The 17,431-nt window shown below is 40.5% G+C and overlaps 1 protein-coding gene and 2 long non-coding RNA genes across 3 annotated transcripts; 2 read left to right on the forward strand and 1 right to left on the reverse strand.

The window, feature by feature from the left end:
* The first annotated feature begins 1,539 nt into the window (after positions 1–1,539).
* Positions 1,540–9,680, forward strand: pdia2 (protein disulfide isomerase family A, member 2). The gene is made up of 11 exons (XM_026171517.2): positions 1,540–1,910; positions 2,663–2,869; positions 4,311–4,444; positions 4,529–4,666; positions 5,277–5,393; positions 5,540–5,665; positions 5,918–6,112; positions 6,259–6,379; positions 9,022–9,200; positions 9,294–9,473; positions 9,552–9,680. Exons 1-11 carry the CDS (start codon positions 1,634–1,636, stop codon positions 9,606–9,608), a joined length of 1,731 nt encoding a protein of 576 aa, XP_026027302.2. The 5' UTR covers positions 1,540–1,633; the 3' UTR covers positions 9,609–9,680.
* A 1,996-nt stretch (positions 9,681–11,676) lies between these two features.
* On the forward strand, positions 11,677–15,423 carry LOC145429488 (uncharacterized). Its single transcript, XR_013909737.1, has 3 exons — positions 11,677–11,808; positions 12,973–13,067; positions 14,360–15,423. It is a non-coding gene; the product is annotated as an uncharacterized LOC145429488 (long non-coding RNA).
* LOC145429489 (uncharacterized) lies at positions 15,164–16,682 on the reverse strand. Its single transcript, XR_013909738.1, has 3 exons — positions 16,501–16,682; positions 15,733–15,821; positions 15,164–15,535 (listed from the first exon to the last, which is right to left on the reverse strand). It is a non-coding gene; the product is annotated as an uncharacterized LOC145429489 (long non-coding RNA).
* Between the last annotated feature and the right edge of the window lie 749 nt (positions 16,683–17,431).

Genomic DNA, 17,431 nt, shown 5'->3' on the forward strand with positions numbered 1-17,431 from the left:
TGTCAAATATGGCTGTGTTGGGTTGAAAAATTAAGTTTTTCTGAATAAATCCATCATCGTTTTGGTCATGCAGTCATGGAGCTGTTAAAAAAAGAAGTTTAACTTCTTGTTCTGCCACATGGTTGCACAGGTGCACTCCAGGACGCTGTAACATCCCTGCTGTGTGTGGCTACAGCATTGGGTTACAGGTGTAAAGAAAACACTACTCACCACACCCATCATTTATCTCACGGTATCTCTATTGTACATAGAAGCTGTCCAAGGTTAAACAGACGGGCAGCAACACAAACTTTTCTTTTGCAGCTGTTTCCTGGAGTGAAACCCTTCACATTAATGCGCAATTTACCTTTATCTGCGAATCGGTATTAGAGAGACGACAGGAAACTAAAAATGGAGACAGAGAGGATGCTGGAAGCAATGACCTGCTTCTTTGAATCTCAGAGCAACATTGAGAAACCTGGACGTAGTTCAATAAAGTTCCAAGATAGTCATTGAGTTTTAAAGTTATAAACAGAAACAGATGTGGCTTCCACAGCACGTCTTTTGTCCCGTCTCCCTCTCATCAACCCCAACCGGTCACGGCTCCCCGAGCCTGGTGCTGCCAGAGGTTTCTTCCTGTTAAAAGGGAGTTTTTCTTTCCCACTGTTGCCAAGTGCTTGCTCATAAAAACTTTACCTTACAATATAAACCTTGAGATGACTGTTGTTCTCATTTGGCACTATATAAAAAAAACTGAATTCAGCAAATAAGTAAGACTTTTCAAAACATACGTTTTAGAGGAACACAAAGGTTAAAAGAAAAGAACCTCGCGGTTGTTTTAAGAGCTCAAACTTCAATCTCAACTTTTGAAGCAAGTTTTAAAATCCTGAAAACAGCTGGACAACCTCTGCCTGTGGAGAAAGACTCGGCGCTGTGAGCCGTGCGTATGTGAGTGTTACATGTACTGGTTTTAGATTAACTGAAGCGCACATCGACACGCACAGTAAAACGCAAAGCATCTGCATGACAAAGATAGCACTATGTTGACAGCACTCAGCTTCAGTGATATTTCACGTTGCTAGCTTGAAGAGAAAACAGAGAAACTTGCTATCTTTCTTGATTAATGGTGCTGTGGATTTAAATTTGAGGTCATGACAGGGGCAACTGTGGAAAGTGGTCTCTGTAGTTTGAGTAAACATAAAGGGTGTGATAAATGGTAAGAGTTGTTAATCCACTTGTTAGTATCACTGTGGGAGTTTTTAGGTAAATGAGGGTTTGATAAGGAGCAGAAAGAGGAGTTAAAGTTAAAAGCGTTTTAATGCTACCACGTGGTGTATGGGGAGGTCTATTTAAACGCTATAAACAAAAGAAACACAAACACAAACATACGAGTAGGTGTACGTGTGATCAAACACAGCAGTCGATCATCCAGTTTACCCAATTCTGAATCTACAAGGCATCGTTTGATTGGCCGAGACTGGAAAGTTTCCCCTACAGGCGTGACGCCTGATTGGATGACAGGGAAGGCCAGTAACATTCTGACACACACGCTTCATCTTAGATAAATAATCGTACAAAGAGTAAAAGACACATGCATTGACGGTCACCTACACCTAAGCACAGGTACCAGAGCAGCTCAGACAGAGACGCAGACATGAAGACTCACAAGCTTTTGTTCATAGCGCTGCTGGGCCTGCTGCTGTGGGCCTCCTGCACGCAGGCCGAGGACAGCACTGACAGCCAGACAGAGACGCAAGAGGAGACGTCTGAGGAGGCATCGGAGGAGACAACCGAGGAGGCGGAGGAGGAGGCAGAGGCACCAAAGAAAGAGAAAACAACTGAGATAGAGGAGGAGAATAACGTCATGATCCTTCACATCAACAACTTTGAAAGAGCCCTCAGCGAGAATCAGTATTTACTGGTTGAATTCTGTAAGTGGGATGTCTTATATCCTGGAACAAAATCCTGATTATTATGATAAATGAGCTCTTTCTCCTTCTTTAGATGCCAGTAATAACTTGTGATGAATTTTCCCTTATCGCTTTGTTCTGTCTTCAACACAATTGTTATTAAATTTGAGTTGCTTTTATGCACAAATAACATCAGTGACAGCGAAGGTTGGCATAAGGCGCCACATAAAGAAGAACTCATAGGTAAGTTGTGCAGATTTTATGTAATAACATGAAAACTAAAATGTAAAATAAGCATTAATGCTCCTTGTTCATCCTGGGAACATAATCTAATCTAAACTGATCAAAGAAGGTTAGAAAATATGGCAGGAAGTGAAAAGATTATCTCATTTTGCTGGCAAGGAATTTAAAATTTGATCAATTTACAAAAGAGAGAAAATCTTTCCTTTCCCAGCCTTTAACAGCGCCGAGGCATTATCGCACACGTGACACGTCCTGTCCAGGTGTTGTGCGGGTTCAACTCTCCCACAGATGAACTGAAGCGGAGAGGCCAGGACGAGGAAATGAGACATGGGGGAGAAAGACGGAGCCCAACTGCCACTTTTCTATCAGCTGCTCATTTCCATGAGTATCTGGACAGGAGCTGCTGATAGCAGCAGAGGCCTGCTGTGGACAAACCCCTGTAGTGTCTCCCTCTGTCTCTCACTCTCTCTGGAGTTCTCTGGAACTTTCATTGAACTGTGTGTGTTCATGTGTTTTTATATGTACTGTAGATGCTCCTTGGTGCGGTCACTGTAAACAGCTGGAGCCAATTTACGCCGAGGCTGCCGAGAAGCTGAAGGAGGAGGAGCCGGAGCTGCGCTTGGCCAAAGTGGACGCCACGGAGGAGAAAGAGCTGGCCGAAGAGTTTGACGTCGGAAGCTTCCCCACTCTGAAACTCTTCATCAATGGAGACCGCAAAGAGCCTGTCGAATACACCGGTGAACACACACACTTATACACAAACACAAGCAGCTCTTTATGCATCATCAGTGAACATCATCACCTGATTGTGTATAGTTTGCATTTTTCCACCTCCCAGCACCTTCGAGGGTTATCATCTATTAGTTTGCACACTGAACCAAATGTGCGTGTTTAAACTACTGTGTAACCCAGTTGGTGTTAGATATTTTTTAATTATTATAATTTTTCTGAGTCTTTGTGTGTCAAAGCTGTGGTTCCCACAAAGGCCTGTGGGATGGGTACTGAGTAGAGCAGCTGACCCATATGCAATAAGGGTTGGAATCTGCCTAGAGGTCTTTACTGGTCTTTCGCTCAACTTTATTACAATAAGAATCTAATGTGACCAAAAATTGTATTTTTAAAAAGTAGCCCTTCATCAGCATCACTTCTCACATTAAAACATGTTGAATTGAACTCATGCTACACTTTTTAAAATTAAAATAATTACTGTAAATTCATTTTTCCAGCAAACAGTCCAATCCAGCCACTGGACAGGTTTGGAAATGTTTTTTAGATGACAATTTGGGGCTTTTAACTTTTTTTCTGCTAAAAACCTTCTCCAAGGCTATTTGCACTTCAAGTGTAATTAAGTGACAGATAAACAAACAAACAACAGTAACGTTCTTGTTTTTTCACTATTGACTGTAGAAATAAATGGGTCCAAAATTTTTTAAAAAAGGTATTTTTTGGGAATTAATGACACTTGTGTGCTTTATAATTACAGGACAGTCTGCACGATAAGCTACCACAACTTTTTCTGCACTTTTACACATTTATTTCTTACAATTTAAGACAGATTTGTTTCATTTACTACAGCAAACTTTCTATTCATGTATGTGTTAGTCCGCATAGGGAAATAGTTCCTCTGCATTTAACCCATTCACCCAGTGAAGCAGTGGGCAGCCACCAATGCAGCGCCCGGGGAGCAGTGTGTAGGGACGGCTCAGGAGTACCTCAGGGTAGCCGTTCAGTGGAGTTGAACCCCCGACCTTCCGATCATGGGGCCACCACTCTACCTACTGAGCTATCCCTGCCCCCTCATTTAACTACACATTTAGCAATATGCAGTTAAACCTCTATACTGACCGATTACTTAAGGTCAAAGCTGGGTTGGCGGTATGTACCCCTCGATATAAAATGACTTTGACTAGCTGTTTCAAATATTTACCCATAACCTTTTAGCTAGTACTAAAAATAAAAGCTAGCTAGCAATTCCAACATTTATTAATTAAGCCAGACTTTTAGCAGATATTACAAATACCCATTACTTTCTGACTGTTCCTTAATTGAATTCATTGACTGCCTGTTTCTACTCTCTTGTTATCATTTCTGCTCAAAGCTGAGCTACAAGCTGATGTTGGGCACTCTTTGCTTCAAAGCACCTGAAACAGCCGCTTTATATCGACCTTTTCTCTGCAGGTAAGAGGACGACGACGGGGATAATCCAGTGGATGAAGCGTCGCACTGGCGCCGGTGCTGAAGCCCTGGAGTCTGCAGATTCTGCAGCTCAGTTCATAGACGCCCATAACATCACTGTAGTGGGATTCTTCGAGGTCTGTCCTTCTGTCGAGGCTAACATTAAATCATGCAATCATCTATGAGTGCTCGTAACTCCATGCTCTCGCCCTCTCCTGCAGAGTTTGGATAGTGAAGCTGCTCAGGTGTTTAAGGAAGTTGCTATGGACTTGCCTGACACAGAGTTTGGAGTCACAGCCACTCCAGAGGTTTTCCAGAAGTATGAGGTGAAAGGCACCTCCGTGGTGCTCTTCAAAAAGGTACAAATACTTTGCAGATACTTTGCTTTGCTGCCATCTAGTGTCCGGAGATGGTGACTGCGTGTTCCTGTAAATTATTTATCCTATTGACCATGAAGAGAAAAAACATCAGAAAAAGAGACTGTGACATATAACAGAATCAACTTCTTTGAGTCTATGAGTCATTTCTTTGAATAACTTCACTATAAAACAGATTTTGATGAATCAGTGAGAATATGACAAAATAGTTGTAATAATCTTTGTATTTATTTAAAAGGGAAAATGCAACCTGGTAGGTTGGTATTATTTATAGATAATTAAGAAAAAACAAACATAGAAAACCATTTAAACATACTGTATGTGAAAGAAAAAACGTACACATGAGGTAACAAATCAAACATTAAAACCACTAAAACTGAATTAAAGACCAAAACACATTAATTACTATGACATTTATGGATTTGAGAGGGTAGATTATACAGCAACTACTGTGTTATAGATGTGGAGAAAGAACGCACAGAATTATGAACCTTAATCCTGCAGGTGTAATATTTCAAGTATGTAAGTATGTAAAATGTAAATGTGTGTGTGTGTGTGTGTGTGTGTGTGTGTGTGTGTGTGTGTTTGCTAGTTTGATGATGGCAGAGCAGACTTTGTGTTGTCAGAAGAAGGGAAGTTGGACAAAAACAACATGACCACCTTCATCAAGCAAAACAGCCTGCAGCTGATCATCCGATTCAGCCAGGAGGTAACGCACACACCAGTGAGCAGACACGAAGAGAAAACTGCAATTAAATTTAAAAAATGATAGCATAATACTGTGTGTGTGTGTGTGTGTGTGTGTGTGTGTGTGTGTGTGTGTGTGTGTGTGTGTGTGTGTGTGTGTATTTTCAGGTAGCAGACAAAGTCTTCAACTCTGGCATCAACGTGCACTGCCTTCTGTTCATGAACTCCACAGCGGAGAGTCAGATGAGGCTCCTGGAAAAATTCAAGGCTGTTGCCAAGGAGTTCAAGGGAAAGGTAACTGTCCTGCTCTGTGTGTGTGTGTGTGTGTGTGTGTGTGTGTGTGTGTGTGTGTGTGTGTGTGTGTGTGTGTGTGTGTGTGTGTGTCATGTGGATCATTACAATGTAAGGTGAAGACTTTGTTTCATCAGTGCTTCGTCCTCTAAACTGTTGGAAATGTGTGTGTGTGTGTGTGTGTGTGTGTGTGTGTGTGTGTGTGTGTGTGTGTGTGTGTGTGTGTGTGTGTGTGTGTGTGTGTGTGTGATACAGCTGCTGTTCATTCTGATAGACGTGTCAGAGCCCCTGTCACACGTGCTGAGCTACTTTGCCGTGTCCAAGGACGACGCCCCCACGATGCGCATCATTAATATGGACACAGGAAAGAAGTACGCCAATGACTCAGAGGAACTGACCATAGACTCACTACGACAGCTGTGCCAAGAGGTTGTGGATGGTACTGCAAAGGTACTACAAATGCAGACAGTCCTCACCTTCTCAAGTCTGTATGTGACTGTGAATGTTAGGTTAAAAGCACTTGGAGTGAAGTAATGTAACTAGTAAAGTACTGTAGAAGTACGAGTTCTTCTAACTGGTCCTTTTTTCTTCTGCAGCCTTACTATCGGTCAGAGGATATCCCAGAGGACTGGGACAAAGGACCAGTTAAAATCCTGGTGGGAAAGAACTTTGACTCCGTCGCTCTGGACCCGACCAAAAATGTGTTTGTGGAGTTTTGTAAGTCAAATCCTGGACAGGGATCTTGTGAAATCAGAGCATTCATTTATTATTCAACTCAATCAAATTTGCAGTGAAGTTTGCCAACATCACTTTGATCATCACTTTTCTCTGACTTCAAATTCATTAGTCCTTGATTTAAGCTGCTTCGCTAAATGATTTTTAGAGTCCGGCACCGGAGTTGCTCCGGTGTCTCATCTTACTTTAATGAGCCTACCTGTGAGCAGGATTTCCGACATCTCAATAACTTAAAAGCGAGTCCTGGTCTAATAGGAAATTTGGCAGCTGGAACCCTGCACAAACACCGAGGATAGACATTTCCAATGCAGTCTTTAAACCTTTGACAAGAAAAATATTTGCATATCCACCAACAGTGGATTCAAGGAGGGAAAACTCCTTGAATTTACTACTTCTGAACAAAACATCCTCTCAAGAAAGCATGGAGCAAAGGCTGTAGAGTCTATAGCATACTGAACGATTTTAATGTTACAGAAACTACAGAAGAGGACACAAAACAAGCACTAACAGAAGTAGATTAAGCTATTGAGTGAAGGAGGTACTGATATTAGATGCAGTATCTATATATGATAACATTATCATTCAAGTCTTGTGTTAAAGCTGGAGAGAACTCAAAGTGAAGCGACAGGAAGCAGAAGCATGGTCAAGCAATATTTATTTACAGTTTACCAAAGAACATCATGAAGTGTTTGAGACAGAGAAGCAGAATGAGCTGGTAAAAGGATTGGAGCTGGCAGCGTGCACACAGAGCGAAGGCTAATCCGAGCCAGTGAGAGCAGAGAGGGACACTCAGACACAAGTAATCTGTGCAAGCTGGAGACCAGAGGAGGTCCACTCCAGGAGTGGATCAGCAAGGAATTAGCAAGAGGTTTAGTGAGTGGCTCGAGGAACTGAACGGCTGATTATGTGATTGGGCAGCATGCTGGAGCTAAGGACCGGTATTTGAGGCAAAGATGATTGCAGATGATTGGCAGCTGGAAACTCAAGCCACCAAGCAACTGATTCCACTCCTGTAATCAAAGCAGGGCATGTGGAGAAAGATCCGGATTTGGGAAAAAGGCTTAGCCTGGAGAAAAAGTAGTATAAATTCACACCTGTTCTTTTTATATGTTCGAGGCATAATTATGCTGTGGCTGTCTTTTAATCTTTTAATCCTGCCAAAATTTGCTTAAACGTTGTCTTGCACACACTGAACAGCTGATTAGAATTTGCTGGCCAAACATCAATGCAACCAGTCAAGACTACAGCCACAAAATGTCTAATAAAATAGCATTTTAAAGCCAGAAGGTCGATGGTCACCTGTGCTTTGCCATAGTGTTGTTCTTCAAAAACACTTTTTTGGCCAATATTTGGCGCCATACGCACACAGAAGCAGAGGGTGAGACTGTGACGATATTTCACCTTCAGTCAGATGCTGATCTGGTGATGCTGACCTTTTGTATCCACCGATTAATAAATTCGTTCAGCGTCTGCACTGCACGTATCTTGAGTCTGGACACAATCAGAAGTACATTCCAACTTTAGTATATGGATGGAGTCACACAACTGCAAAAAGGTAATATTAGTTAGCAACAACCAATCCTAAAGTTCATGCCAGGCTTGCGGCAGTTTTTCAAATTCTTCATTCTGTATTTGGTGGTGAATAGATGAACAAAAGTAAGAAACGCAAACAGAGAAGATAACATCACATTTATAGAGGTATGATAAAATGAACATGATATCATGAAAATTAACAGAGCTGGGGTTTATAATGGATCTACAAAAAAACACCATCTAGATGTTAGTAATGCAAGTTTCATTCAGATTGGCCCACCCATTAAGGTGGAGAAAGGGCACATACTCTGTAAGAAGATTATTGTTCTCACTTAACACAAGTAATTGTTAACGTGGCCATGTCACTACTCTAAAGTCATATGGGGCAAGAGCAGTAAGACAGGCCAACAGCTCAGCTGGATTTCTAAAATAAAGAACATACACTATGTGGACAAAAGGATTAGGAAACGCCTTTTAATTCAGGTGCTTTCAGTTTCATTGCCACAGGTGTATAAAGTCAAGCACTTAGCCATGCAGTCTGCCTTTACAAACATTTATGAAAGAATCGGTTCTGTAACAGGATGCCATCATAGCAACAAGTCAGTTTGTAACGTTTTCTGTGACATCTATAAATTCCACGATCAGCTGTAAGTGTTGGTAGACCACGTATAGTTCATAAAAGACGCCAACTCTCTGCTGACTCAGTAACTGCAGAGCTCCAAACCTCTGTCATTAACATCAGCACAGAAACTGTGCACCAGGAGCTTCATGGCATGAGTTTACATGTCGAGCAGCTCCTGTTGGTGGAACATCGTGTTGGCTAAGTTCTTTGGTCCATATAATGTGTGTAGATTAGTATGCACCAAACAGGGAGTTGGCATTAAGGGAGTTAAAGTTTATTTAGCTGAACTTAAGGTAAGAACCTCCTATCCTTCCACATTTCCTTTAAGCAACGAAGCAGATCTCTAAAATGGTTATTCCTCTGTGTTTACTGTAACATACAGCTGAAATAATCCACCTTTCATTAATTCATCTTCACCAACATTAGAATGACGTTCCTTGTATGTGTATCTCTGTGTGTCTGAGTGTAGATGCTCCATGGTGTGGACACTGCAAGGAGTTGGCTCCCATCTGGGATCAGCTTGGTGAGAAATATGCCGACCATGATGACATCATCATAGCCAAAATAGACGCCACAGCCAATGAAGTGGAATCTCTTGACATTAAGAGTTTCCCAACACTCAAATACTTCCCAGCTGGTGACAAAGAGGTAAACACACACGCGCGCACACACACACACACACACGCACACGCGCGCACACACACACACCTCTACACACTGCATTCTTTCCTTTTCTCTCAGGTGATCGAATACACTGGAGAAAGGGACCTGGAGACATTTTCTAAATTCCTGGATGGTGGAGGAGTTTTACCTAAAGAGGAAAAGGATGAGGATGAGGATGACGACGACGATGATGATGATGATGATGAGGATGAGGTGGATGAGAAGAAGGAAGCCGACAAGGCTGCTGGCGATAGCAAGGTTTGTGTTAACGCTGCAGATTTATGCTGTTTTTCTTTTAAAAATAATCCACAGTTCACACGTTTTCCTCTTTTTCAGGAGCCCAATGAGTCCGCAGAGGAAAAGACCAACAAAACATCCAAAGATGAGCTGTAATGTCACTTTTTGGCCAATCAGGATCAACCTAGCAACTTTGAATTTTCTTAATAAAAGTGATACAGGTTTAAAGTGTTGGCTTTGTTGTGAAAAAGCTTTAAACTTTTTGTCTTGATGCTTGCTTCTTTATATGTCTGTTGAGTGCTTCACACGGCTGAATTTGACACGTTCAACACAGACGGTAATATTTATAGAGACTCTCCAAATGTGTCATAAAATTGAGCTTCAGCAGGATTACGAGGACACGATGGACCAGGATCAAGGTTGGATGTAGCAGTGCAGTGAAAAGAATTTCTTAGAGATTTCTTGGAAACGAGTCACATAATGATTTGTTCTGTGAGTTTCTTTGTGTACAAACTGTGATCAGCTGACTTGTGCTGCTGCTCTGATATTCACTGCTCTTTATCTTGAATTCAACAAGACATAACTGTATGTGTTGTGAGCTATGTGGCTTATTTCTAACCCCCTTAATATGATAAATCTAGTGTAAAAAGTAGAAACCAGTCTAATCAGCATCACCTCAAATATAAATTAATGTCTGCTACCCTTTATCACTGTGTGAGAGGTATTTGTTATACAATATGGAGGACTCAGGCATAGAACTGAACTCAGTTATTGCTGAACTTACATGAGACTGAATAGAAAGACTAAGCAGACATGTGGGAATACAAGCTAGGAAACTACACAGGAACTCACAGGACACACAGCTTGAGGGAAAGACAAACAAGGGCTTAAACAGACACAGGAAGTAATGAGGGAGATGGAGTGCACCAGGGAGCACAGGTGAACTAAATCAGGCTAACAAGACAGAAGAAGCAAAAACACAATGCACACATAAGAGACGATCAAAATAAGACCAGAAATAAACAAACACAGAGACAGAGACCCGGACCCGAGACAAACTAGATGCAGGTAAAGACTAAATAAGCACAGAGACATGACTGACCTGAGACAACAGGGTGACCGACCATAGGGACAGGGCACAGTGAGACACAGAAGCATGACCAGGGCCATAGATGAAGATAACTAAATTTTACAGACTCAAAAGATCAAAATACAAACAGGTTACAGCAACGAGCTTGAATTTATTTATATAGTACATTTAAAACAACTGTTGAGCAAAGTGTTGTACATTTAAATAATCAAAAGAGATAAAAACATAGGAAGACATGACAAAATCTAAGAAGCATAAAGTGAGAAGATCTGAGTAAGAAATAAGACAAATAAAAGTAGTATGAACTTATTCTCATTTAAAAGCCAAGGAATAAAAGGTCCTGATGTGAAACAGCAGTTTGTTTCACAGTTTAGGAGCAGTCACGGCAAAGGCTCGATCTCCTCTGTGCTTTAATTTGGACTTTGGGACAGCTAGGAACATTTGATCTGCAGACCTCAGTGATCTTGCAGGAGTGTACCAGTTCAAAAGGTCAGAAAGGTATGAGGGTGATAACTTATGCAATGACTAGGACATGAAGAACTAGAGTGTAATCACATAATAACTCCAAGAATGAACCAAAAACCCACAAAACTGGGAGGAGCAAGAAAAACTCAAGAAACTAGGAGGTGTTAGGACCCAAAGATCCTAACACCCCTGATGTAACCTAGTAACAGTACTTCCATCCCAAATAGTGCATCATTGTAAATGTTATCACGATACAGCAAACTAACCGGTGTAGCTTGAACTAAACTGCCAGCTGTTTTCATGCAAGCTCTGAATAAGACAAAATTCGTATATTTAATTTGTTTTGGAAGACATTTTACAGACATAATTTGGCAATTTTGATCCAACATTTGGTTAAAAAACTCTAAAATGAATCAACATTAATTGCAGATCTAAATTTGATTTTCTAAAACTTCACTTGCTGAGCAGTCCTTACCTTTGCAAATAACCCCTCATCTTCTTCTCTTGCGTCACTTTAACACTGCAGCAGCTGTAGTATGGAATTGTTTTCGCTTACAATTTTTTTTTTTCGGTTTCAATCCATTTTTTGGTTTCAATCCATTTTTCGGTTTCAATCCATTTTTCAGTTTCACTCTGCTGGCACTGTTTTGGCGTCCGGGGGCGCGCTGGGGGGGCGGGGTTTCCGGCCCGCATGTATTTGCATATATTATAGAGGCCACTAGTGCTGACCAAGCTGCCATCTTTCTCTCTTCCCGTCTTTCAATGGCTGCTTCAATTTCAGCTCGAACCTCCAAACCGCAAGTAAGTAATCATTTTTTGTCATCTTTTCTTGCTGTCCCACTGGACTGGACATTAGTTTAGTTTTTTTAGCTACATCTGGTGAAGTTGTGGTAAAATGCTGGTATTAGCCTATTCGTCGTAGCAAGCTAGCCTGAAGCTAATATTTGCTAAATTTAGGGACACCCGTGTCTCTTCAGGAGTTGGAGGCCGGTGTTCTAGGAGCGGATCTCAGGATCTCAACAGGCAGTGTTGGGCAGTAACATAATACATGCACCGGCGTTACGTATTTAAAATACAAAATATGAGTAAATGTATCCGTTACAATTACTGTTCAATAGGTGATATTGAGAATACAGTTAGTTTGTTGAAATAAATGGATTACATGGCGGTATTTACCTGTTTCATATGTTAGGCTATGGTCTCTCTATTTTTTGGTAATTCCACGCCGGTGGAAACCCAAACAAAACACACAATAAGAGCCTCTAAAAATTATTATACAAAAATTATTTAATATGAAGGCAATAGCAGAGTGTTAAAGGCATCGCCCTAAACAATGTAGCCTCATGGGCAGTACTGCAGGGAGAATGGACTGCCATACCCGTTATGTGTCTGTGAGCGAGGAGGGAGAAAAAGGAAAAGTACAGCTGTCACGGAGCAGAAACAGGAGCTGGAAGCATGTAAATATAATAATAACCACTAAAGCCAAAAAGAGAGCCTGACGAGCCCAGCTGTAAGTAAGCTGTTAAGACTCGACTGTACAACGTGTTCGTGTTTTCCTCCGAAACAATAAGCAGCCTTTCAACGCCTCTCTCTGTCTCTCGCTAGCAAACTTGACCCAGACAACAAAGTAAAGCTAGTTTTCAGCTATGAGCCCGACACGAACCGGACGTATTAGCCAGAGGTCCCTTTACTACGGTTCGGAGCCGCTGACCTGTTTTATATACGTGCTGAATAGTTTTCTACACGAGATCGCTGCAGCCTTACCTAATGTCCACCCTACTGTTACTCATTTATATTAAGATTTTAACATCTAGTTGGTGTTGGTATGGCGAGTAGCCTTCAGTAATAGTAATAAATCACACAGCAATAGCACATTCATGTAGTTGTAAAGTATTCAGAATACATTACTTCTATAATCTTTGGTGGAATACATTTTAAAATTAACCTTCCCAACACTGTCAACAGGTTAGCACCTCATACCACAGTGCATCAAAGCAGTCTCATGAGCACTGGGAAGGAGGAGCCCAGAGCCCAAAACAGACAGTGCAGGAGATGACAAGGTTAGTAATTGTATGGTGAAAATTATACTTTGTTATTAGGGCTGGGCGATATGGCCTAAAATTCATATCGCGATATAATTTGAAGCATGTGCGGTAACGATATATATTGCGATATATTCTTTTCTTCTGTATAACGTATTTTCCACACTATAAGGCACACTTAAAATCCTTTAATTTTCTCAAAAATCGAGAGTGTGCCTTATGTATGAATTCTGGTTGTGCTTACTGACCTCGAACCGATTTTGGCGTGCAGAAATCTGTTAAAAAATGTTTTAGTACAACTTTGGTAAGCCGCACTGCTTGCTGGATTGTAAGAGCATTACGGCTGCCGTAGTGAGGAGCTTCGCGGAGTAATCTGGGTCCAAAACTCCGTCCGCTTCAGGTCCCAAAGTCAAACGAACACAGAATTAAAAACAGTCTAAATTCTTTCATCTTTAATTAAATCATCAGCGTTGCTGCTTTATCGGGTGTAACAATTAAGTTGTACATCCATGCATCCATGAAAACAGAATTTATTAAATTTAACGGAGTTAGAAGTTAACAGGAAGTTAGCTCGCTAGTTTACACCTAAACATTTCATACCATGTTCTGACTGAGAGACTTTTGAAACAGCTCTGCTACCAACATAAATGAAGACAGAAAACTAAACAGCAGTGGCGTTTGCAGGGTTACTGAAGTTGGACTACCTGGTATATAATGTTGTGCTACGTGAATGTGATTGCTAGCGACACAGCTAACTTTTTTTCCACTCAATAAAAGTTAACGTGAGGGATTCTGGTGGTCAGGAACAAATGCAATCACATAGCAGGATGCTATACATGGGCCAAACTTCAGTCAGGAGAACAACTGAGATTATTCATCCACAATACGAGGTTAGTTACTAATATACTGCAACAACATGGGAATAGAGCAGCTGCGAGAGAATTCAACATTAATGAATCAATGTTACGGAAGTGAAGGAACGGCAGTTTTTGGCTTTCCCCATATTTCAAAAGTGCTTCATCTCTTTGCTATGACTATCGCCCGCCATAATCTGCAGATGATAATGGTTGTAGCCGCTGCGATGCTTTCGACCAAAACAGGCGCAGCTTGATGACATCATCAACATGCACTATCGCGATAGAGATTTTGACTATATCGCTCTATCGTTAGCCAAATTTATATCGTTTCTATCATATATCGTTTATATCGCCCACCCCTATTTGTTATCTTGATTGGCAAAAGAAAAGTAAATACAAAATCTGCTTCTCACATATAGGGCATTTCCAAAACTTCAATTTCTTTCATTACAGCTGTCCTGTGCCAGAAGTTCTGTTGACCCACAGTGAGAGGCATCATTTCAGAAACACCAGGAAGACTGAGACTCATCGCCGGGATCAAGCAGGGCTCGTGATCTTCACCAGCAGCTCCCTCACAAGAAGGATAAACCCAGCATTTCATGAACACTGATGGAGACCTTTGTTTTGTGTAATGTTAGAAGTACTCAGATAATCCTCAGAGGGTCTGGACTTTTACATAATATAATAGAATAGAATAGAATTCAACTTTGTTGTCATTGCACAGGTACAGGGCAACAAAATGCAGTTTGCATCCATCCAGAAGTGCTTTAGCCATGATATAGATATATTACAATATATATTAGCAATAGTATAGATATGTAAGTATATTACAGAAATGGGTCTATTATGGTATGTTACAATGTACACGGTATGAAATATGTTGTGAATATTCTATAACTATAAGTATGTACAGGCTGTAGTGAGTACAAACTATGTACAGGATATAAATGAGAAACTACAGAAATCTGAGATATACAGAAATGTGAACTATGCAAATTATAAACAGTTGTAGGATTAAAAATCATCATATGTACAGAATGATTATTTACACAGAACTATACAGTAGTGCAGTTAAGTAATAGCTATAAGCTATAGTAATAGCTTTAAGTCCTGTAGAAAGTTAAATATATGTTGTGCTCACTGGTTACTCTGGTATGAATGACTCTGAATTACTTTATGATAAATAACACACTATTGTCAAAAAACAGTGAAAGAATTCCAGATCACAAGTTTTTAGTTCAAATACAAGTAACAACCTTTGACTTTTAATCAGGTTTTATTTAATTGTGTCAGAGAAAACATCACGTGCTCTTCATGTAGCTGAGTACATTCAGTGTTTAAAACAGAAGTTGTGCAGGTCTGAGATCAGCAGTTTTCTGAAACACCAAACTGAGGTACTGTTAATGCTGATGTATAGTGACACAGTTACAGGGGTGATTAATCCTTTTGACTTTTTGTCTTTAAATTTATCAATAAAACAGCTGCAGCTTTCACTGACAGCACATGTGGTACTTTAACCTTTGTACCGTTTTCTTCAGTTAATTTTGGAGTTACTACAAAGATTGAAGATATAGGATGATCTGTCTGCTGTCACTGGGTGGTGCTGAGGTCTGAATCTGAGGTCAGCTCCTGTAATCACAAACAACAGAATCATCACAAACTGAAATATAAAGTTTATCTCTCAAATCTGAAATACAGCTGATCCTTCTCCGGCCTCACACACTCGGGATCTGAAGTTGTTCAGTCCTACAGTTCTGCCGACAGCTGTTTATTTTTTTTATTTGTTTTAAAGGCTTTACTAACACATTTTCTAATATCATGTTTACCTTTGAGTTGTTGATGCTTTATAAATGGACATCTGCAAAGATGAGATGATGGAGCAGGTTTCAGTCGAGGTTCAGTCTGCTGCTGCATCCTGGTCACAACATACAGAGGTGTTATCAGCTCAGTATTGAACAAGAAATATTAACGTTTCAAATTATTTGTCCTAAAGGATGCAAGCTGTACAGAGTACTGAACATGTGACTTTGTGAACATAATTCATTAAAAATAATTTGGACAGTTTTTTAACCTGAATATTTGTAACAAACTCAGTAAAAAAAAAAAAAAAGCTAAAAAAAATAATCAGGGGAAAAATGTAACATTTTAAGTTAAGCTGACAAGCGGAAGTAGTTGGTTTCAGTACATAAGTATCGGGCTTTGCTATTTAATCCGTAGCTATTGACTAATGAGGGGAATTTAAAAGTTGGCTTTAATGTCCTTCCACATGTGGAAAGCGACAGAAAACATGCTGCTGTTTGCACATATTTAATAATCAGCTCTGCACAGGAGCAGAAGCAGAGTCCAGCCCGTTGCTCTTACAGTATAATACTCATAATAAAAGTACAGTAACCGTGGTTAGTCACTGAGCAGCCCGGTGCGTTTCTCTTGATTTCTTTAGTCAGGGTAAATTCATTCACCTGCACGGGTTAGCTAAACGAACTTTACAAAACATGTTTCCCCGACAGCCGAGTGCTCATCTTAGCTAGCTAGGTCCTTAGGTAGCTAGCTAAGGACCTAAATTACGGATTAGCTTACAAACACATTTAACTTACCAAAAATAATGCGGTGGGGCCTCAGGTCCTCCTGTCCGGTAGTCCAATTTACTGAAGAACACCTCAGGCTGTCACTTTGAAATAGTCGGTAATGTAAACGCTGGACCTCTCGGCATCTGCCATTCCCGAACAGACACGTGCGAGTTTGTCCGTGACCGCAGCCGCGTCGTCAGTGTTTTCTCCAGTCATTGGTCAGCATTATAATATATGCAAATACATGCGGGTCGGAATCCCCGCCCCCCAGCGCGCCCCCGTACACCAAAACAGTGCCAGCAGAGTGAAACTGAAAAATGGTTTGAAACCGAAAAATGGATTGAAACCGAAAAATGGATGGAAACCGAAAACAAAAAAAAATTGTAAGCGAAAACAAAAAAATTACAGTTTCAATTAATTGTTTTTCACTGTCAATTTTTTTTTCGGTTTCAATACAAGATTTTTCAGTATATTTATTTCAGTTACAATATTTTTTTTCGGTTTCAATCCATTTTTCGGTTTCGTTTCAAGGTGGCATCGTTCTGATTCCATACTGTAGCGCTCACAGACACAATTTGTGACAAACTGGAGAGAAAAAGTTTGTGTTTCCTGATATTTGTTGAGCTGATTGAGAAGTATTTGAAATGGCTCTAGGCTTAAAAAAGTTAACTAATTCAATAATGATATGCTTTAATCTGCCTAATGATAATAATAATGCACATCCATTCACTGTTCACATGCATTTAGGTGTGCAGAGTATCCAGCTGAGGTTCAAAGTGACCATCAGAATGGGGACGAGAGGTGATTTAAGTTATTTGATGTGGCACTTATTGTCATAGTGCAAGACAGGGTGGTCTGGGAATTTCAGAAAATGGTCATCTACAGAGATTATTCACCACAACCATCTGTAGGGTTTGCAGAGAGTGGTCAGAAAAAGAGAGAATATCCAGTGAGCTGC

This window comes from Astatotilapia calliptera, chromosome 6 (assembly GCF_964374335.1).
Source record: "Astatotilapia calliptera chromosome 6, fAstCal68.1, whole genome shotgun sequence".
Lineage (NCBI taxonomy): Eukaryota > Metazoa > Chordata > Actinopteri > Cichliformes > Cichlidae > Astatotilapia > Astatotilapia calliptera.